The 23,284-nt window shown below is 39.8% G+C and overlaps 3 protein-coding genes across 14 annotated transcripts in view; 2 read left to right on the top strand and 1 right to left on the bottom strand.

The window, feature by feature from the left end:
• LOC118098144 (seizure 6-like protein) overlaps positions 1 to 14,491 on the top strand; it is a 65,098-nt gene extending 50,607 nt beyond the window's left edge. Inside the window, exons 8-17 of one of the 4 annotated variants that reach the window (XM_035141642.2) lie at positions 92 to 286; positions 2,501 to 2,639; positions 4,793 to 4,989; positions 8,115 to 8,309; positions 8,658 to 8,849; positions 9,980 to 10,174; positions 11,849 to 11,884; positions 12,200 to 12,314; positions 12,686 to 12,791; positions 12,895 to 14,491. In XM_035141642.2, coding sequence (XP_034997533.1) covers positions 92 to 286; positions 2,501 to 2,639; positions 4,793 to 4,989; positions 8,115 to 8,309; positions 8,658 to 8,849; positions 9,980 to 10,174; positions 11,849 to 11,884; positions 12,200 to 12,314; positions 12,686 to 12,791; positions 12,895 to 12,924 — 1,400 coding nt within the window. In that variant the 3' untranslated portion in view covers positions 12,925 to 14,491. Of the gene's footprint in view, positions 1 to 91; positions 287 to 2,500; positions 2,640 to 4,792; positions 4,990 to 8,114; positions 8,310 to 8,657; positions 8,850 to 9,979; positions 10,175 to 11,848; positions 11,885 to 12,199; positions 12,315 to 12,685; positions 12,792 to 12,891 lie in introns of all 4 variants that reach the window. The other 3 variants (XM_035141641.2, XM_035141644.2, XM_035141643.2) reach the window with 3 other exon arrangements.
• A 3,099-nt stretch (positions 14,492 to 17,590) lies between these two features.
• On the top strand, positions 17,591 to 22,329 carry LOC118126059 (ubiquitin). The gene is made up of 3 exons (XM_035185217.1): positions 17,591 to 17,631; positions 19,459 to 19,750; positions 22,315 to 22,329. The coding sequence occupies exons 1-3, from the start codon at positions 17,591 to 17,593 to the stop codon at positions 22,327 to 22,329; spliced, it is 348 nt and encodes a 115-aa protein (XP_035041108.1).
• Positions 22,098 to 23,284, bottom strand: part of slc4a5b (solute carrier family 4 member 5b) — a 36,964-nt gene continuing 35,777 nt past the window's right edge. For 5 of the 9 annotated variants that reach the window (XM_035141615.2, XM_035141614.2, XM_035141616.2 and 2 more), the window contains one exon: positions 22,098 to 22,853. In XM_035141615.2, coding sequence (XP_034997506.2) covers positions 22,523 to 22,853 — 331 coding nt within the window. In that variant the 3' untranslated portion in view covers positions 22,098 to 22,522. The remainder of the gene's footprint in view (positions 22,854 to 23,284) is intronic. The other 4 variants (XR_007034995.1, XR_004694124.2, XM_047344562.1 and 1 more) reach the window with 3 other exon arrangements.

Below are 23,284 nucleotides of genomic sequence, written 5' to 3'. Positions count from 1 at the left end.
TCAATTGAAGAATATATTCAAATAGCCATACGGAGTGACTTTAATAAAACATATTTTGCTCTCTGTCTTTTTTCCTCATTTTCTCCTGCAGCTTTTGAGCGTGGCCACTGCTATGAGCCGTACCTCCAGAATGGAAACTTCACCACCTCTGACCCTTTGTACGGGGTCGGAGCTGTGGTTCAGTTTACGTGTGACCCAGGCCACTCGCTGGAACAAGGGCCCCCTGTTATCGAGTGCATCAGTGCGAGGGATCCGTACTGGAATGACACAGAGCCACTATGCAAAGGTAACACTTAAAGGGATGAAGAGAACATAAGCCAGACAATCTTTTTACCTTTCTTACATTGTTCTCTGATTATGTATGTATGGGAGTTCCAAGTTCAATTAAAGGGGACATAGCATGCCCATTTTACCACAAGTTGACATACTGACAAACATACTTTGGTCAAAATACCACAAGGATCATTTCAAACAGCACCCTTTTTACCCTGTCTAAAACAGCCCTCCACAGAGTGACCTGTTTTGAGTGCCTGTTCCTTTAAATGCTAATGAGCCAGCTCCCCCCTCCCTCCTCTCCCCCCATGATTTTAAACGATATAAATTACATATTTTATATGATATAAATTATCAAATATGCATCCCATACTTTGTATTCCCCTTGTTGTCCTGGAGTTTTAATTTTCCCAATCACATTAAATTAAATGTCCCCCTCTGCCCATCCACTACAAGCACACAAGCAGACAGACAGAGAGAGAAAGAGAGGGGTGGGGGGCTATGAAGACCATCATTTACCCCCGAACCCCGACATTCAACGGGTACAACAACAAGCGGAGAAAGCAGAATCGCGGGCTGACCTTATATATACAGTCTATGGGGCTGACCAGCGCGGAGAAATGCACGTCCCGTGTGAACAGCCAGGCGGCTGGGGTGAGGTGGGGGGTGGGCCAAGACCATGTAGGGAGACTTCCAGTTCCTTGTTACGACACAAAACCCAGGAAGCTCAATCAAGTCGCTCAAGCATGACGTTTCTGACTTAGAGGAACCATAACAAAACGCGCGAGTGTTTTTTCCCCAGAGTTTTTGGGTTGGTAGACATGCCAGATACCCACATTAACCTGTAGAAGCACTAACAAAGTGGAATTTGCATGCTATGTCCTCTTTAAGTTAACTCTCTCAACTGCAATGTCTTGAATCACTGGTGTCAGCCTGATGGATGCCACATGTTCACGAGGGGTGAGACTTGTTGGTGACTGCTGCAATGGTGGAACGTTTTTCGTTCACAAAATGTACCACAAGTGTAAAAAGAAGAGCAGTTCTTCAAGTCAGCAGAAAGAAACACATCTACTTAGCAGAGTGAGTAGTCGTATCAGTCTTCTCCATTATTGCCATGGTGACCATGTGCTCAGAGGGAGTGCTTTGTTGACTTTGCCGCTGTTTGGAAACATACAGGCGGCCATGACTCGATCTGACGGTGGAGGTTGTGTGCACTGAAGACACTACTCACAAAACCATCACACTTTCGCTGCATGTTTATTCAGATAAAAAACTGAAAAGTAAATATTGAATATTAAACTGAAGATTCCCATAATTAACCTTTAAAAGCAGTTTGTTGGCCAGGCTGTTTTTTTTACAGCTGACATTTGAACCCACTCCCACAGAATTTAGTGAAAATGAATGTAATGATTTGTGAAACATATACAGTAAGTTTTCATTTTTTCTGACAGTCCCCTCAACTTTTAAACTTATATATTTGACTTGGAAACATGTTGTTTTTATGAAGTGCTATATTCATTAACAGCAGTGGGGTCATAAAGAAGTGAATACAAAGCAAACAAATGACTAAGAATTCCCCCCGGTTGAATTAATATTTGTAATTTGTGTCAATATGAACTTTTTCTGTATTAGACCAGACCAGGATTTACCCTGTGCTGTAGGTAGCTAAATCATAAACCATAGTAAAGTAGAATTTTGTTGTGATCTCTACACGTTAATAGTTTACAGGGAAAAAAAGGAAGATTCTTAACCATGAACACAAAATCCATTGATTTCCTTTCGTGGCTTGATTTCACAAACTGCTGCGAGACTCAGCTGAATGTGACAAGTTAATTCATCTGTAGGAGCCTCAAGAAATAATAAGTTCCTACAAGTGGAGGATTTTTTTCAATAGTGTGTTTGACATTTTAACTGATGCAGTCTCTGGGGATAGTTCAACACGTTCAACCCACTCTTGTTTGCTTTTCTTGCTGAGATTCAGATACAAATTTGAACTCCCCTCTCAATCGGAAGATAAAGCTCAGGGACTGTTAGTTTAGTTTATCTTATCTTAGCTTATCTTAACTTGTTTTGATTATCTTAAAGACTGAAATGAAAGGGAAACAGCTAGCCTGGCTCTGACCAACAGAAGCAACACCTGTCAACACTCACCACTAACTTCCTTTGAATTACATGATATACGACTGTTGTTTCTCATTCTTTAGTCTGTCCTCCTGTCTCTCTGCAGCACAGTGTGGAGGAGACCTGACTGGTCCAGGAGGCGTGATTCTGTCTCCAAACTGGCCAGAGTGGTACGGAGAGGGGGAGGACTGCAGCTGGAGGATACATGTCGGGGAGGACAAACGGGTGCTGCTTGATGTACAACTGTGAGTTAACGTCAACACACAGACTCACATCCAAACGTCTGCTCCGATTCAGAGTGTGTCCCGTCCAAGAGCCAGATGTTGTCATTAAAACTGTATGTGATGAGTTGTGAGTATAGAGGCTCAGTGGGGGGGGGCAGCGCTCTGTCCAGATGTTGTGCATATTGATATTTCTGTGTTCCTGCTGATGCACTGAACCAAAGTCAAACCCTGACAAGGTTACTGACATGCTAATGAGACTGCCACTGTATTTGGTCATTGTGACTAACTGTGATGCCTCAGACATCTCAGACAGGTCCAGTGTAAATCTAAAGTAAACTATGTTCATAAGTTTCATTTTAATTTGGGAAGTCACACTGAGAAGATCTGGTTTAGGATCACTGCACTGCTAAATGTCTTATTAGTATTTCTCTGACTGAAAGCACATAACCATAACAGAATTGAGGGATCAAAGTAGAAATCTGTTCTGTGTTTACCCAGCCAGTAAAAGCAGGAGGGAGCAGAGCACAGCGAAAAGGATGGATCAAATCAGCAAATCTCTGCTGAGCTGCCTCCTGATAATTCGCAGTGAATTTATTCCAAAGCAGATGAGCTCAGTGAGTCAAAATATTTATGTTGAAGCAGTTAAATAACCAGCTTCAAGGCAGCATAAAGGACATGGTGGGGAGTAATAAGACTGAAGATGTAGGAAGGAGCAGTTTAAAGGCTTGCCAGGCAGAAAGAGGATTTTAAAATAGGCTCTGGCTTGCATCAGGGGCCAATGTAAAGACAGATCAGGACAAGTCTACTGTGATCAAAATGCACCAAGAACTCTTGATGCTGTTTTGGAGAAAAGTGTATCGCAGTTATGAAAGCTTTGACTATATTTCTGTGTTTACATGAGTTGCTAATAGAATATTCCATTCATATCTAATATGACTCACATCATTACGTCACTATGCCATTATGTCTGATGTTTTTCCAGCAGTTTTAAAACCCACAACATAAAATAATAACACAACCATAGAACATTTGGGGTGTTTTCTTTCTAATTTTGCAAAAGCAACAACTCCTTTTTATGTTTCCATCTCTTTTGCACTCTATTTATGTCTAGATAATGTGACTAATGTCAGACGACTCCACACCTCTTAATTCGATTATTTTTTATTCAGAGAAGGACCTCATTTGGCTTTAGGAAATCTGAAAATTCTGTTTACCTGGCAACGTCTTATTCAGATTATTTATCGGGTTAATATCAGAATAGTGGTCCCCATGTCAACAAAGTCACTGTTATATTGTTCAGAAAAGGGATTAAAAACTATTCCAGAAAACTTGATGGAATGGCAGCCAATGTGCAGGAATCCACATTAATGAAAACATCCAGATTTATGTTTTGATAAGTGAGGTGAGGAGGTGCATGTATAAGGATTTTCTACATTTTCTACACAGGATTTTCTACATTATACAGATCCATGGGCGCTGTTCCCCCCTGCTCAGTTTTTACTTCATACTGTACGCAGTGGCATCAAATTTAAAGCTTTTCATCATGTGAATGACTTATTTTACAACTATATATTTGAATTTTTCACATTCACTTTAATACTGACAGTGTTTTTTTCCAGCTAAAAGTGTCTAATTTAGCACAATGTATTGTACAGTTTCATCTCACAACATAGTAAGTAAGATATGTGTAACAAATCACAGTAAATCAAAGATGTAATTAATTAAACAACCATCACAACATTTCAATTCTACTTGGCCTACATCCTTTAAAAATGAATGCGTTTGTTAAACTAATTTTATCTGAAGTATGTAATGGGTCTGACAAGTGTATCTCGACTCCCTGCGAGCACCAATCTAATTACATACTTCAGTTCTTCGGTAGAAATATGTCGCATCATATTTACAGATATTTAAGTTTTCCAAACCTTTGCACGCAGCATCTTTGAGAGCACACGTCTCGGTGCCAATCTCGGTGTCTGTTTTTACACACTGTTAAACACTTTGCCTGTAGATCAATGCAGCATTTAGCCTTTGAGGTCATTTCGTCTTCCAAATAGTCGGCTGTCAACATGATTACTCTTTGAGTCATCAGAAACTGATACCACTGTCTCTCTCTCTCTCTCTCTCTCTCTCTCTCTCTCTCGCTCCCTCCCTCCCTCTCTCCCTGTCCTCAGACTTAACATCAGCGACAGTGACATGTTGACAATCACTGACGGCGATGAAGTAACCACACGTATCCTGGGGCGGTACGAGGGAGGAACCAGCCCCTTCAAGCTCTCCTCCACCACCCCTGACCTTACTGTCACCTTCCACTCCGACCCGGCGGGACTCGTCTTCGGCAAGGGCGAGGGCTTCATCATCAACTACATGGGTGAGAGTCTGGTGATAGTTACATTTTTATTATTTTCAGCAAATCCTACAACAAAACAAAACCATAACTGATCCTATTAACAAGTGGATTAAGAATGCTCTGTGCATTCTCCATTGTGTTGGCTAGTAATGAAGATGCCAAGACTTTGATCTCTTTGGAGTGGAGCTGAATTTATTCGGAGGATGAGAGAAAATTAAGCAGAACCTAAGCAGAATAATTTTGCCTGATACAGTTCCTCTTCCTTAGGAGTGTACAGTAAAACCTGAAAATAAAACTCCTTGTCCTAGTTCCTTCCCAACAGAAGTGAATATGTCGTCAAAACAGTTTTTCATAACTTTGAAAATTGTTCTTTTTAGATTTGCTTTATGGAAGTTGTATTCACTTTCCAATAGCGTGTCATTTCTGTTAACACCATGTATTCAGAGATATCAATAACCACATTTCTCTTGATCGAAGCAAACATTCAATCAGGGTACAGCTCAAAACTAGGATGCTACAAGTAAATGCACTTGATGTAAGACTCCTGGCATGTCCCATAATGCAATTCAACCACAGTTTGGCGAGCTAGTAATGGCTAACCTTGTGCCTTGATCTTTTCATGGGATCTGTTGACACAGTTACAAGATAGATCTGAAAACTTTTACTTTAATTCAGTCCCCCCCCCCCATTAATTTTAATTTTCCCTTTCCTCACCCGCTGCCGACTCCATTTTTCATCTTCCCTTTTTTCCCCCTCTCATCTTTATTTGTCTTTTCTTTCATTTCCCTCTGCCCTTATTCAATCACATCACATTTGTTTCTCCATCTTGCAACGGTGCCTCATTCACACACAAGCCCCAGAGTTTCACAAGCAGCCAAATAAGCTCAGTCGCTCCTTCTACACACAGTAATCTGCTGTGCCCCCCATATCCAACACCTGACACCAATTTAGAATCGCACCGAGACACATACTGTCCAATTTACTTGTCATCCTCCTGACACCACAAGCTCTCACAGGTTTCCCAGAGGAGTAAATCAAGTAGACACAGCATGAATATGCGGGCTACTCACTTTATATACCTGTGTGTGTGTGTGTGTGTGCGTGCGTGTGTGCGTGCGTGGGCGTGCGGTGCATGCGTGCGTGCGTGCGTGCTGAGAATAAATAACCCACCACACACATTCCGGCTTCACGGAGGAGGAGAACCAAGTCAATAGAGAATGAATAATTGATCCAGGAACTTCAACTTACAAATCCCTGTGGGCTTATTATATTGTACAGTGTAATGCAATACTGTAGGTTGTCCGATCAATCATCAAATATACATATGCAGACACGTTCACACTAGTCCCAACAGGAGACTTCTTATTTCCATGTTTCTCGAGGCAGTGTGAACAGTGTGAATTGTATTAATGTTTTGTATTTTCTTTTTGGCACGGTTTGCTACTGGAAGCAGTTTTGTTTTCTTCTTCTCTTTTTCAAGAAATTAGCATCCACAGAGCAATACATATGCCTCTATTTTTATGAATGGGGAAAACAAGAAAAATCTGTAGCTGATTTGATTGATTAATCAAGCACATAAATCACGATAAAGCCTATTATTGTTCTTACATAACAATATTCATAAAACAATAAAGAGAAATAAACATCTTATGCTTAAAGTACTTGAGGCTGGAATCTACAGGAATCTCTTGTAACATGGAAGGAACATATTAAAGTCAGGCACTCTATTGAAATCGGCATTACCTTAACATGGGACAGCTCACTGTTGATTTGAAATTCATTGTAGAGGAACTCATGGGTGGTGAACTGTGTGAATCAATCCAGCATTTCAAAGAGTAGTGCACCCAACTGCCAGAGGGTTGTGGGGTTGGCCTTGTATTTTCCATTTGAAACTCTGGAGGCGTGTACACAAGGGTTCCTACAATGAAAAAACAAAGGAGGAGGAACAGGCACTGATTTGAATGACAGTCATCGCTTAAAAGATAAACCCGCACTCGAGGGCCATCGGAGCCACATTCACGATGGAAGTTCTCTGTTTTGATATCACGATGGAAGACTCCCTTAGAGTACAAATCGATGGCTGCCTCCACCAGCTGCTTCATGATGATCTGAGACAGAAATAAAGAGACACACAGGAGTTAGAGTGGTGAAGAAGGGACTCTGAGGCGACACTGACAAACAAGGTCTATGTGGTAGCTGGTTTGGATCTTTCGACCAGAGCCCACGTGTCATTTTGTCCTGAACACTTGACCTGAGCACACGGTCTATTTAGGTCCATCTAGATTCAAGATTCAAGAGTTTATTGTCAAATGCACAACAATTACATTAAGCAGTCGCTGGCAATGAAATGCTTGGGTCACAGGCTCTCTTATCGCAATGCTCAGAATATTACAGCAAAAAATATAGAATAAAATATATAAAATAGAATATCAAAAATTTGAAATAGAAAATAAAATATATATATATCTAAATATATATATATACACCTAAAGAAAAAACAATAGTGCAATTATGTGCAATAGTGCAAATATGTTAAGGTGCTGGTTTAGTGGAGTTATTGCAGATTGGAGGAGTTTAAAAGTCTTATGGCCTGGGGGATGAAACTATCTACTATGTCAAACAGTAGCAGTACATTTTCTAAGACACTGAATGTGCATCACGTTCAACCCTTAAGAAAACCCCAAGTGATCTAAAAGAAGTGATGATTGCTGCAACAGATCTATCTTTCCTGTCAGTTGTCTGCAGATGTGACAGACAACTGACAGCTTGTGATCATTTTCTTGAGGACTGGTCCACTGGAAGCCTGAATTGAACTGGACAACGTTTTCCGAAGGCAGCTTCAGTAGCAAACTGTCCTTGTCAGAGTGGAAGCACCGGGGAGTTGATATTTGAAGACCACACTACAAAGATGAAATCCATCATTCTGCCACATGGTCAAGTCACGGCACAATAAGTCCATCAATCTTCCACACTGAGACAGACTCCTCCTCACAGAGGGCATAGGCCAGTATTCATGTCAAGATCAGATGTGGTGCTGTTCATCTTGTTGCTTCTTTACCCTTCACTGCAGCCAAACCTGGACCACAAGCAATAACACGTCATAATGGAGCCATTAATCAATGTTTTTTTTTGTTTGTTTTTTTCAGAGGTGTCCCGAAACGACTCCTGTCCAGACCTGCCTGAGATCCAGAACGGCTGGAAGACAACATCCCATGTTGCACTGGTGCGGGGGGCTCACATCACCTACCAGTGTGACCCTGGTTATGACCTGGTGGGACGGGAGACCCTCACCTGTCAGCTAGACCTCTCCTGGAGCTCACAGCCCCCGTTCTGTGAAAAGAGTCAGTTCCCCTCTTATTTAAACTCCATCTACCTCACAGTAATGTTTGAGACCAAGTATGTAGACATTATTGTTAACTGATTATCCAGATTTCTGCATGTCCAAGCTGAGCTAAGGTTGATTTCTATTGCATGATAGTACATTGTCTTCCCTTTATTTAGATACATTCTTAACTTAGGCACAACATCGAATTAAATTTGTCACAAATTGAATTCGATGTTGTGCCTAAGTTAGGCTTAATTAAAAAAAAAAAGATTGATGCCGGATAAATATGTTCTATAAATAACAGTGTACATGTATATGTAAAACAATATGTCACTCTTCATTTTCCCTGTTGTCCTTCCCTCAGTCATGTACTGCTCAGATCCTGGCCATGTGGAGCACTCCACCAGGTCTCTGTCAGATCCTAAACTCCTGGTGGGAACAACCATTCAGTACAGCTGCAATCCTGGCTTCATCCTACAGGGCGGCGCCACCATTACTTGCTATGGCCGTGAGCCGGGGACTCCTGTGTGGACGTCTCGACTCCCTCACTGTGTCTGTGAGTATCATTCAAAGCAGGGTTGAGTCAGGTCATTTTGAAATTTAATAAATGAATGCAGATTACATAGTAATATTTGTAATCAGTCCAATGGGTTTTGAATAATGTAAAACAATCAGAATACTTTTCCACCTGTATTCCAAAAAACGGATGCAGTCGTAGAAATGAATCATCAAAACATTGTCAATACAAATGAAATGAATTATGCTTATTCAGTATTTGTGTATTAGCTATTAAACTAAACCATTGGTACCTTTATGTGCCGAGCTCATCAATCAGCTGATGTGCACTGCAGTGAATGCAGATTAAACTAAATCCAAGTAAGAGTAAACAGAAAAGCGAAACTCAAATGAAACCAGTCCCACGTTGTTTCTGCAGCATTAGCTAGCTCACTGAGAGGGAAACTTTCCTCTAAGCGCTGCCTCACATAAGCTCTCTCTCCCCAATGTTTCATGTATGGCTCAACTACTAACTGCCCAACGGAGGCAAAAATGCCAAAAAGATAAATAAATAGAAAGAAGCTTGTGTGCTGAAGCTGTCCTGTGGTTTAATTTGCCAGTCCTGTGACTACAGAGAGCTGTCACCAGGGTACATGGCAGTTAACTGAAGATGAGAGGCTCTTTCCCTGCTGCTGTGGATCTAACATGAGTGGGTTTGTGTGACTTCTTGCAGAAAGGAAAAAGGACTGGCTCTCTCCTTCCTGTGCTGACACAGATCACAGCGTCTCTGCATGCCAGAATCCCAGGACTGATGATGAGCGTGTGTGTGTGTGTGTGTGTGTGTGTGTGTGTGTGTGTGTGTGTGTGTGTGTGTGTGTGTGTGTGTGTGTGTGTGTGTGTGTGTGTGTGTGTGTGTGTGTGTGTGTGTGTGTGTGTGTGTGTGTGTGTCTATGTGCTTACTTAATTATTAATGTTTGTGTGCAGTGTTTGATATGTAAATGCAATGCTAAAGCACCATACCAATCAGCCCTCAACCACCTGGAGGAGGGGGTGGAGATTATCCCTGAGTCATGTCATCTCAGCATGGAGCCTGTCAGTTGTGTCAGTCGAGCTCTGACGCAAAACCTCAGATTCATGTTGAGGAACTTGACGGCATCCATCCAGCTTTCTTCCTCTCTTTTTTTTCTACAGCTGAGGATTCCGTTTCCTGTGAAAATCCTGGTCTCCCTGACAACGGCTACCAGATCCTGTCCAAGAGGCTCTACCTGCCCGGCGAGTCGCTCACCTTTGTCTGTTACCAAGGTTACGAGCTCATTGGAGAAGTTGCAATTAAATGCATCCTGGGAAACCCGTCCTTCTGGAGCGGCCCACTTCCTCTCTGCAGGGGTGAGACTTCTGCAGAATTTGGTGGATCTTTTTTTCAGTGTTTGTGGCATGACAAGCTCCCTTGTTTGCAGATGTATGCACGTACCCAGGGGTTTTTGGTGCACTTTGTTTGTTGATACAGATTGATCATGCTCCTGTTCATGCCACTGACAGTTCGCTAAACTCCTTTCCTTAACAACGACTATCAAATCTTAGATCAGCATTCAAAGAGGTCAGAGAATGGTGTCCTTTTTTTCCCTTTCCAAGACCAAAGACACAAGAGCAGATGACATGTGTAAGAGCTGAATCAAACAGTGTTTGAATCAGCATATGGAGCATTTACTTAAAAGACATACATGCATTTAAAATGTTACTAAGTAAAAGTACATAAGTATTGGTAAACTTTACTTATAGTATCAAAAGTAATGCAGGACAACATCTCCTGTGAGTGTATCTCTGTTCATGGCTGTAGCTACCACTGAGCTTACATTTAAAAACACATGAAGGACATTTTATTGGCTGATTCCACTAGTTACTTTTTTATAAACACAAATAGTAATTGAGCTCTTAGGTAAACAGATAACACAGCAATACAAATGTATAACAGTAATTCAAACTTGGACTCATGACTCAGTTTATTTCTAATTTCTAATTACATTTCAGTATTGGTTTGGCCATATTACAAATCCTGCCAGATACACAACTGTCATTTTCTTTTAGAACTGAGCTGAATATGTAAAAGTTGTTTAAAGTAACTAAGTAACTTGAGTGAGTCTTATTAATTGATCTGCAAATTATTTTCTTTATTCATATTTGAGCAGTTTACCCAAGTACTGTACATAAGCACAAGTATAAGGTCATCTAAAGGTACTCTACTTGGTCATTTTTTGAATATTGTGAAATATTTTACCCCTACGCCACAATAATTATATTCAAATTAAGATATTATCAAACAAAATATATAGAGAGTTGATCAAATTTGAAATATATAAATACAATGTTGCTTTGTTTTATGTTAAACTACTCAACAGTGTTTGCAGGTAGAGCTGAGACAATAAGTCCATTGGTTAATTAATAGGTCAACTGACATAAAATCATTTGGCAATTAATTTGGCAATTTGAGAGGATATGCAGCCCTTCCTTTTTAGTTTGTTTAATTATTGGGATGTGTTTTCAATCATTTTAAGGTTTGGATAATAGGTTGGAAAGAACCGGCATTGTGAGGCCCCGGGTAATTCTGTTTTCTGGATTTTTCAAACCAAGCAATCTATCAATTAATCAAGAAAATAATTAGGAATTTCATGATTATATAATTTGAAACGGATTCCTCATCCCTGAAAGATAAACAGATTTTGTTAGCTCCAGAAGGAGGTCATGATATTATTTTGGATTATTCTACAGCATTAAATACAATTACTACAGTATTAATGCTAAAAATACTTTTTTAAAGTACTGTACTTTGACTTGTCATTAAGTCGTTTACAATGTAGTATCAGTACTTTTACTAAAGATGATATGTACCAAGTGAGATAGAGTATGTGTGACGGCAGAAAGCCTGAGAGGCGGAACAGTGTGATCGGTGAGGATTTTAGCGAACAGTGAATTCAAAGCAGCCTTGTTACAAAACTGCACACTGCACAAGGAAGTATGATGTCAATTTTCATATGCACTGACTGACAGAATGATGTCTTGCAGCCAACCATGACTGCTTTGGCAACCATGCTTTGGAAGGTGAGTCTGGGTGTGTGTGTATTGTTGTGATCTGATACTGTGGGGCTGAAAGGACCACACAGTTTGTTGTGTAGACTCACAAAAAACCCTCAAACAACGCCTCCTCGTCTGCTCTGCCTGCATCAGCAAACATCTGCCTGACAAGTTCATTCCTATTGTCTGTGTTTTTTGTGTGTTTGTCCAACCACCTGTCTATATTCATGCAGTCACCTGTAGAATCAACGTACGTTTGCTGAGCCATCCCTGACCAGACTTTTAGAGCTTTATTTGTTCTCTTGCTTTTAATTAAACTTGTTTCTTTGTGTTGTGTATCAGTTGCAGAGGCGACCGCAGGCTCCACTCTGGATGGAGGGAACATTGCACTGGCCGTCTTCATCCTGGTCCTTCTGTTGTCTGTGCTGCTGGGAGGAGCCTACATCTATGTCACACGGTATGATCTCAGAGCGCTTAACTTTAAGAAGTAGTTTGGCATTTGGGAAATAACACAACTTGCTGGCTTATTCACGTAAGACTGATACAGCGTTCATATTAGCAGGTCGGGCCAACTTACAGCACAGAGACTGGTAGGGCTGAAACTGGTCATTGGAAATTGCTAATTGGTCTATTAGCTTGTCTTTAAAACCTTCCACCACACTGCTCGTACACTGCCCCCTACTGTTCATTTTCATATTGCAGTTAGCATATATGGAGTTAATTTGTTGGACATGCACCAACAACGCTCCAGACAGACACAGGATACGTGAGGCAGCTATCTTGATGATTTTATTTATTTTATACACTCTCCCTCATTCTGTCCAACAGGTGCAGGTATCACTCCAACCTAAGGCTGCCTCTTATCTACCCGCACCCTTACCGACAGATCACTGTAGAGACAGAATTTGACAACCCGCTCTATGAGACAGGAGGGGTGAGTGTCCCGTACATTTAACAACTCATTGTCCGTATACTCCAGATACTCACACTGTCAATTCTGCCTCTGTCTTGTCCATCTTCTTTTTCATTCTTAGCAGGACACTCGTGAATATGAAGTGTCGATATGAGAAGCCTCACAAAAGACATTTCTGACCCAAGACCGACCGCCTCGTCCTAACTCCTCATCCTCTCCTCCCTCCTTCTCCGCCCAGGAGGAGGCGATGTAAATACAAATAGATGATGTCCAGCCCCTTCTGCCATGAGATGCAGTGATCGATCCTGCTCTCTCCTCCTTTGACACAATGGTTTCTGACGACATGGTGGGTTATAGGAGGGGAAACGTGAAGCGGGAGAGGAGATAGACGGGTTATTGACAAACCCTTGTGCATCAGTGTTTCAGGGAGATTATGGCAGATGTAGGATGGAGAGAAAAGACCTAAAGAAAATCAAAGAACATCGAACATGGTGAGGAAAAGGGTGATGATGTTTGTGAGATGGGACAGAAAAGGAGTTAAGGAGGGGAGAAGGGGAAGGATTCTGGGACAGGACACTGTGTGAGGAATGTGGACTGAAGGGATTTAAGCCCTTTTTAGTATTTTTGTCAAACATTTCTCACTTGTAAGCAATTTAGAGAAAGAATCCTGGAATATGTGTCAGACATGAAGAGTTAAAGTTTCTAATCCTTAAGACTTTCATGAAATCCGACCCCATTATTATTGAGGTTTTAATCAAAAGGTAGTGAAGGTTTTAGCTACATTTTATCGACAAAAAAGGATGTTAATGCGTGATTCCATACCCTCAACATCGCTGTTTTCTGTTCACTACTGCAGCTGAGCTGCTAATGTAGGGAACATTTCCTATTGCTTCACATTACAAACAGTCAATGGGCCAAACACAGGGTGAATTTTATTGTGAAGCAGTCACAGGAGATGCATGGTGTGGGACTGTGATCGTTCAACCAATTTTCAATATTTTTGGCTGGATTGCTACAGCGAGGGTCAATGTCTGTGACCGCCTGGTCAATCTTAGGGATTGTCAACTTTAAGTGTCTTGGGGATAAATCGACAGGAAGAATGGATGAGATGGACTTTATTTTTATTTTTTTACAACCACACAGGTGTCACTTTTTCTTACCACAAAATGACAATAACAGGGAAGAAGTAATGGTGAGTGGCTGCCTTGTGTCCCTCCTAATCAGTCCAACACAGGACGTCTGTCTCCTGTCCCAGAACTCCCTCCTGCCTGCAGTCACCTTCAAGGCTTTTTACTCCAGCCGCTCCACTTCTGACTTTAGCTGTAGTAAATTGGTATTTAAATCTATGACTTCAGGGGCCAGTGCAGTACTGTTGTCTTATTTCTCTCAGATGTAGTTAGATTGATGACCTCAGGACTGAACCGGCTGATGACTAAAAAGGAAAATTCAAAAAACAAAACATGCATTGTTGCAGATGAGGAGGTTGCCATGTGAATAGCGTAGCTGTAGTCAACTGACCGACCTTTGAGTGCAAGCTCAATCAACCCACCAGATGATGTATTTATTTTGATGTACTGTATATGTGATGTTTTATGCAGATTGATAAATGTACATTTTCATTATGAGAAGACAAATGTCAACATTTTCCCTAAATAAATGGTAAAACTTGAATAAAAAGTACAAAACATTCTTTGTAAATACTGAGGCCTTCAGATGAATTATTTTGCATCTTGTTTTTATTTCAGGGAACAAATTTGAAACCAAAATGTGACTGACAAACTCCTTTCTTTAAAATCTGTGTACTTTTCAAAGCTCTTTGCTCAGTCTATGCAGAACGTGTCTTTCATCTTAACGCATCTTTCTGTCTGTCTGTGTGTCTGTCTGTTTGTCTGTGGAACATATATCTTGAGAACCGTTCAACATTCGGGCTTCACTCTTGGCAAGTGTATTGTAAATTGCCAGAGAAAGTGCAGTCTTGATTTTGGTGTGATTTGACACGCAATATGTTCATATTAATAAAAATTGAACAAACAGGCGAAGCAGGGCTCTGTAGCAGTCAGTGGGGGCGGGGCAGTAAGCCTTCAGTCTGGGTCTCCTTTTATGTCTTGAGCTAAACTACAGCAGTGGTTGACGATTGGGTCAAACCTCTGATTAAGTCGCTGCCAGATCATTTTGGATAATTTGAATTTTTTTAATTCACCACATCAGATTGAGACACAGACACACAGCAAAGTTGATTAGCAATTGGTCTTCAAAGTAAAAGCACAATGATCGTTTGATTGCTGAAATGCTTTTATTCAAAGTTAATTCTGAAGATTATGTTGATTGCTTAACCGACCTCTGAAATAGCCGACATGCAGTGTATGAAAAAATAACATTAGTTAAGTCAATCATTCAAACTTGTATATAAGCCACACACATGAAAGTAAAGTAAATTCAGTTAAATGTTTTGACAAACTTTGACTTTAAAATCTTCATTGAAGATAAACCTGGTAGGATGAACACAAAGTTTTCTAACTTCACTCTGTGTAGGACTCACTAATGACAAGGAATAATTCTGATGTAGCTCTGGAGCATTAACACAGGCCAAGCAATTTCAGGCGAGCCATTCTAAACAGGAAGGTTCAGAATGGACACTGCAGTAGACATTAAAATTAATGTTAATGATTTGGGTTAAAAATCCTCAAATGTGGATGTACAGTCTTGCAGATTATATTTATTTTTTATTTAAACATTAAGATGGATTATAATCATATTAGTGATTTTTGCATTTAGGTAAATCTAGAAACATAGTAAATGTATATTCAAATCCAACTAACCCTAATCCTAAACTATGTGAGGTTCTGGTGAAATTGACACAAATAAGACAACCTGTCAAATTCTAGTCACTGAGTCATGTATTTAGTCCAAACACCTCTTTAGGTTCAGGTGAGGTCCACTTAGTGGGAACCAGTGGCTGATTATGCATGAAGCCTTTAGTGATTTATGTTTGTGATGAAGCTCTGTGTCCTCTGAGAGCATTTAGTCAAGCACTTTTTACTGTTTGTTAATGATCTGGAGCATACGGGTGTTTAATGGGCCACTTCAGGTGATTTGGAGGAAGACGGTAAACCTATTGTAAAGGCAATTTTCTATCAATTTAAATGGAGTTTGTTAAACCACAATAAGCCTCTGATCATTCATAAACTGTAAAGTAATAACATATTGTACAAAAATACAATTTGTTAAATTTGGCATAGAAACACAGGGAAAGACAGTAACATCTGATCTGAGCATGATTGGCATATGAAGCTTGGCTGTCAAATGTGTTGTAGCAAGGAGCATGACATGTTTTTACTATATGATCCACTTTACAACAAATCATGGATGCCCTTCATCCCTTTTATCTTTCATCACATACATTCAGACCTAAATTAAAATATGTGAGCAATTTGTTTTTGCACATGTAGCAACAGCCTTCCGTTGACAAATATATACTTTTCAAATTTATCTGCACATAAACTTAAAAAAAGCTGATTTATCTAGCCAACCTAATTTTAGCAGGTGAGTCATTTTAGAGATTGAGAAAAGCTGAGAGCTGTCAGCTCATGAAGTGGATCCTTGATGTTCTCAGTATAGAATTTTAAATAGAATTTTAGGTAATTTGTCATGTAAAGTAAATTTACACCCCTGCAGTTGAGTGCGATGGAAGGAAGCCTGAGTGATATCTGAGGAAAGGCCATGACAGAAGTCTAGATGAGATGGATGACCCTGTGTAAATCACCGAAAGATTTAAGATCATTAAAGATTAACTTGATTTAAGGAACTGGACTAAATTACTTTACTTTGGCAGAATTAAATAAAACGATTTAAACCAAAGATCCAAACATAGCTATATATTTAACAATGTGTCAGCAAAAATTTTAAAACTACAGATAATTTGCAGATATGGAGCTAAAACCTCTGAGCTGGGATATGTAGTCCTTCAAGGAATATAAAGGAACTACACTCATACATTAACCATACAACACTGGGCACCATTTTATTGTGACTAAAGTAGATTTTACCTGGTGCTTCTAGTCACCTGCACTTTTAAAGACACAGAAGGACACTGGATATACTTTTCAGAAAGAATTAATTGGGTGTGACAACTTCATTTATCTATCTATCTATCTATATATCTATCTATCTATCTATCTATCTATCTATCTATCTATCTATCTATCTATCTATCTATCTATCTATCTATCTGTCTGTCTGTCTGTCTGTCTGTCTGTCTGTCTGTCTGTCTGTCTATCTAAAGATTTTTAGAGAAAACACAATTCCACCATCACCAACATGGAAAGATGTCTATCTACTTTAATGTCATTGAAGGAGCTCATTACTTTTACCACAGCACAAAGCTCTGTTTCCATTCAGTTGAGAAGCAACTTTTCTGGACCGAGTGCTCTTGTCTTCCTTGATGAGTGGGAGGCAAATCTTGCCCCGCAGCATTTCTCTACCTTCAAACCACTTTAATGTCCTAATGATTCCTTCTGTTGCCATCGTGAATGCTAATAAGAAGATAATGCTTCCTGCCATGATAGCAATTTCCAGAGGCTTTCCTGCTGCTGTTAATTCAACTGGTGAGAAGCTTTTAACCAGATGTTTGATGCTATTAGGCGCACTGAGGAAACCGAGCGCTACCCACACAACTTTAATGAGCCGAAGGCATTCACAGAGCCAGAAATACATTACATTTATGTCTCCATTCAGGGAATTTAGCTGCTGCTATTATCCAAAGAAACTCTAATGAGTGCTGCAACACAAGGAGATTGTTAACATTATGGACAGCTAACAGCATGGGTCAGACCCACAGAAATGAGCAAAAGATCTGCCAAAGGTATTTATTTCTAATGGACTAATGCAGGCAAACTAATAATACTACAAACACGTTTTACGTTCTTGACTGCAAGCTCCACTGCTGTAATGTAATCAAAATATTGAGTCAGCAGGCTGGCTGACAGCAATATACAGATGTAAAATGATTAATTTATTTATTGATTATTCAAAGTCTTACTTTACAGCTTTACATCAATTTCATTAATGTATCAGTGCATTTACATTGTGAGGAAATTAGTGTATTGTTATTTTACGCTGTATCATACTGTTAAAATGGTCCAACCTAATTAAATGAATAAACAAATGAATCAAATGCAAAGAGAAAATAGATTCAATGTTTACTGCACCTTTTAAATATGCTGGCATATTCCAGATATTTTGAATCAGATGGCCCATGAGTATACATTCAATAAAAACCTGTGACCTTATGCAATCATAGTTGAAATCCAACTCTTTCTATGGGTAGGTCACAGTTTCATGTGAAAACAGTGCATTCATGTATGTGTGATGTTTGAATAAAGCTAATGGAGATTAGGCTGTAATATAGTAAGTTAGGTATGAGAACAAGTTAAAGTACAGTGTATTGTATGCCACAGATGTACAGTCTCCACAACAGGCATTATCAGACAGGTGCGAGACTGAACTGCGATGTGACGCACACACACACACACACTAACCAACTTCAAGATTAAAACCAGCCAGTAACGGCTACTAAAAGTCACTATGTGAAGGCCACACATTCTCCCACATATTCAGCCCACACTGCCCCTGCCCCCACCCCTGTCTAACATACTGCATTTGTTTAGAGTTCAGTTTCATTGCCATCTTCACAGACACACACACATTAATTCTTTCTGTTAAGGTACAAACATGGTGCGCGTAAAATCGATCCTTTTCGGGGCTATAGTGTCTAATTATATTATTAAAATCCTAACACTGTCAAAGGAGGGGCGAACCTGGGAGCGGCTCCTCATCATTCGCGGATTCCAGTGCCAATAGGCTGGGGACCACGCCTGCGCACCAGCAAGGGATAGCCAAGGTCTAAACCACGGTGACGCCCCCTCATTATAAATATTGCACCCGCCGTCCGTTCGGCGCGACTCTAGACTACCCCGTGCTATTAGACGGCCGGGGCTGTGCGTTGAGTGCCCATAGCTATGTTATAGCTTTTCATTGCTTCTAAATAAATACTTGTTGAACCAAACCGAGACCGGCTCTTCTCATACCTCGGGACAAAAGAACACGACATTAGCCACAGTGTTTATCGCAGTTTAGCTCGTGATTACCCCATCAGAGATTCAAACCTAAGCAGAGAAACTCAGTCGGTACATAAACGCCGCTGTAAACGACAAACGCCGACTTCATGCTAACATCCGTTGATATTAACATCAGTTTGCTAGCATTAGCTGGTTAGCTTAAACAGCCGTTTGGGCAGCAGGCCATCAACAATGGGAAGCGTCTGGTTAATGTCGCAGAAGAACTGAACACAATTACTCTGTTAGGTTAATGCTGCTTTGTTTGATACTTGAGCTTTTTTCATTTTACACATTGACGTTACAATGTGTAACTGTTAGCTTAGCAACATAGACGATGACTACATGTTTATCTTGTCTGTGTGAGATGAGGCATTGTTTCATAATCTCTTAAAACAGATTTAACTTTAAGAAAAGCAGATGGATATAAATAAATTAAAAATTGGCTCTATTCTAAAGTGACACATGCCTTGAAAGCTGATGAAGGTTTATGACTAATTTTAACTGTGGCTCAATCCCTTATCTAAATAAACTTTAATGACGACTCCTAACCCTTTTAAAAATTCCTTCCACAGTGTCAAGATCTTTGTGAAGACCCTGACTGGTAAGACCATCACTTTGGAGGTCGAGCCAAGTGATACTATTGAGAATGTCAAAGCTAAGATCCAGGATAAGGAAGGCATCCCTCCTGACCAGCAGAGGCTGATCTTTGCCGGTAAGCAGCTGGAAGATGGCCGCACCCTGTCAGATTATAACATCCAGAAAGAGTCCACCCTCCATCTGGTCCTGCGGCTGAGAGGAGGTATGCAGATCTTTGTGAAGACCCTCACAGGCAAGACAATCACCCTGGAGGCTGTCCCAATACCTGTTGACAAGATTTTTCAGACCCTCACTTCAAACGGAGGGGTAACCAGAATGCCTTGCGAATCACCGGCAAGCTGGGATAGAGCCCCAAAAATGTAGTATTTTCCCCATTAATAAGGATTTAAAAATTACGATAATGATTGTAATATCTTACTTTAATATCATTTCAATGTATTATGGTAACACGCAACAGCAGGATTTCCATGCATGCGCCTCTTTCAAGGTAAAAACCAGAACATTTCAGGTCTCAGATCAACATACTGGTTACCCATTAGTGAACTCTTGCCAAACACTGGAGCACTTTAAATTTCAAACATGCATCCAATTTTATCATTTTGTACCAAACTCATAACTGTTACTGCAAACTATTAAGGACCAATCCCATTTCACCCCTTTGCCCTACCTCTAACCCCACCCCTTGTTTTCGAGGGTTATCTTGCCCCTTGAAACAGAGTCACAAGTAGTGGTAGAAAACTTCCCCTACGAATTGCGACAGCCCTTCAAGAAGCCGTTACATTATCAGTAGTCGTCGCGAAAACACAACACGTCATCAGTAGCCGATCGTTACTAATATAAGGCTTCACAATGTCACCTGCTCGGCTTGTTTTTTTTTAGCCGATAACGTTACCTCAGTTATTGTTTTAAAACAAGTGCTGAAACAAATGTTTAATTTGTTTGTTAGAGTTTATTGTAAAGTGTCAAATACAGAAGATTCCCATCAATCTCTACAAACCTGAGGGGAGCGTTTACGATGTCTTGTTCGATCAGAAGTCTAATGCTGAGAGATATTACTCTATTAAAATGACAAATCTTAAAAAATTAGATGTTGGACCCTGGTACTGCTGGTATATCAAAATTAAAAAGTTTAATTCCTCATCATATATTTGCAGCTCTAGTTATTACTGAATTTAGTTTGCCTCTTGTCTTGAGTATCACACATCTTTCACATAAAGAACCTTTCTTGTATTTTAATAATGGTATTTAGCCACCAGGTGTCACCAGATACTAACAAATCCCTAAAATTGCAACATGATATGTTGAGATGTTTCATGTGTTACTGCAACAGTGCAGCATGGTGTTTGTTTTATAATGGTCCTGGAAGATGTATATTCATATCAATTTGTCACGTAAATGTAGTAGCAATACACTAACAGCCCGGCATTCAAAAGTATCAAGAAAACACTACTCATGCAGACTGGCTGCAGTGAATTTTATTTGATCAGATCTGTTCTCTAGAGGATGCGTCAATTACAGTATAGTACAGCAAGCCATTATGGTTTGTTTTATTTGAAAATCTTAATTTGAAAAGTAACGGTAGCTGTTATTTAAAAAAATTGCAATAGCTTAATGAAATCTAGTGGCGCAGAAGTATAAAGTGGCATAAAACGGAAATACTCAAGGGCAGTACTTGAGTTAAATTACTTTGCATTGCTGACTTGTACTGTAATTATTAAGCTGTATTGCAACCACTGCAATATTTATCACAGTTTCAAAGCACTCCATTTAAAATCCATAATAGTCCTGCATCAGCAAAATGAACTACAGGGTTCAAAATAAAAGTAAAAAGTGTCCTTCGACTGTAGTTTAGATTATAACAGATGCATCAATGCTTCAGCAGCATTTTACTGTTGTAGCTGCTTTCAATTACTTTCTATTCATTTATGTTTTAGTCCTACTGACCCCTTTGTATAGATGTAAAATTGTATTTTATGAGCTTTCAGATAAAATGTTGATTTTAAAACAATAATTTGAAAAGTATTGATTTAATTGTAAAACAAATATGTAACATGTACATTATTTATCGTCTGAAATGTGGTTGAATAGTACCAAAATGTAAAGTACAAGTAGAAACTGCACTCAAGTACAGTACTTAAATGAATGTTCTTTGTTGCCTTTGACCACTGGCATTTGAAATATCATGCTCTGTTTTAGACTGAGACAGTGAATGACAATAGTTAAAATTATCGACCAGCTACAGCAATAAAATGCAGCTCACATGTAAATGCATCCGCAATAAACAGTCATTACTAATGACACAAACGATTAATCACTTCTTAAAGTTGTTCCAGATTAATTATGGATTTACAGATTAATTTATTAATAACTTCGGTTCTAAATGTTGTGAATTGCAAGTAAATTTAAACTACAGCAATCAACATTCAACATAAGTAATGAATCCTGATGAATCTATACAAATATAAAAATTACAAAATAACACCATAACTAACAGAATAAAATCTAAATCAAAAATACACCTATAGGTTTTCATAAAAACATAAGGTTTCTTTCCTTGCTCCCACACTGCTGATGAACCTTGTTCATCTTCAGACAAAACAAATCAACAAAAACAGTTTTTAAATGCAGTTTTATTACATGTTCAGGGCGTAACATCCATAATGCACATAAACCAACATCTCTACCATTATTAGAATTCTCAAGAAAAAAAGAGAAAAAAAAGGACAAAAAAGACAAGTAATGTTCAGCAATTCTGAACATAGTCTCAGAACGGGTTCATGTATTTATTCGTCACTCATTTTGGTTGTTTCTTTCTATTCGTGTCACTACAGGAAACTGGTTTCTGAAGAGCTAAGATAGTTTTAGGTTGGGGAGCTGTAAAATACGCTGGCATCACATCTGATAAAAATCTATTTATGAAGTTGGAAAGAGCAGTCCAGCATCTAAAACCCTGAATTCAGTCAGATACACGGAGAGTATGCAACACTTTGCACCTTCCTGCTGTGTGTGTGTGTGTGTGTATTTTTGTGTAGGTTGTGTTTACAGAATGGTCTCAGCACAGGAGTCACCAAAGTGAGCATGCAGGTGTCTGTCAAAGACTCTGTGTGTTTTAGGTGGTGGTGGGTCCACAGCTGGGTAACTTTGTTCGGAGTAGAGGCTGGACTCTGAGTCGCTGTCCGACTCCACCTGGATGGTGACCTGGGGCACAGGCTGGTGGGGCACAGGCTGGTGGAGCACAGGCTGGTGGAGCACAGGCTGGTGGAGCACAGGCTTCTGGGGCGGCGGGTGTGACACGGCGTCTCCAAAGACGAGGCCCGTCTGGGAGTGTACAGGTGAGGGGGGACAGGAGATCTTCAGGTGCAGGGTGATGCTGAGGAACAGTGGTGGGAACCGGCCATGTTACACCTCTATTCACTATCACACACACACACACACACACACTCACACACACCTGACTGAAGCTTACACAGTCCTAATCATAAGTCCTGCAATTAATCCTCCATCATATATTTACATATATATATATATATACAAATCTAGAGGTGCCATCTAAGTACAATTACTCAAGTGCTAGTTTACTTGTACTTCAATGAGGTATTTGTGCCTTATGCAATTTGATTCCTTTACTGTAGCTATTATATTTCAGAGGGTTGTGCTGCAGATGAATTTTGTTCTGATAAACTGGGAGTGTTTCTGTTACAATGTCCAACCCCTGAGTACTGTAAGTGGTGGATGGGTTAATTCAATAGACACAAAATTTGACAATTGATTAATCCTCTTAGTTATTGTTCAAAGAATCAT

This window comes from Hippoglossus stenolepis, chromosome 18 (genome assembly GCF_022539355.2).
Source record: "Hippoglossus stenolepis isolate QCI-W04-F060 chromosome 18, HSTE1.2, whole genome shotgun sequence".
Lineage (NCBI taxonomy): Eukaryota > Metazoa > Chordata > Actinopteri > Pleuronectiformes > Pleuronectidae > Hippoglossus > Hippoglossus stenolepis.
This window is presented reverse-complemented; position numbering and strand designations above follow the sequence as displayed.

Coding starts and splice junctions, on each gene's coding strand:
- LOC118126059 (XM_035185217.1), top strand. CDS start 17,591: ATGGGTCAGACCCACAGAAATGAGCAAAAGATCTGCCAAAG. Junction 17,632..19,458: donor GAGCAAAAGATCTGCCAAAG/GTATTTATTTCT, acceptor TTCCTTCCACAG/TGTCAAGATCTTTGTGAAGA.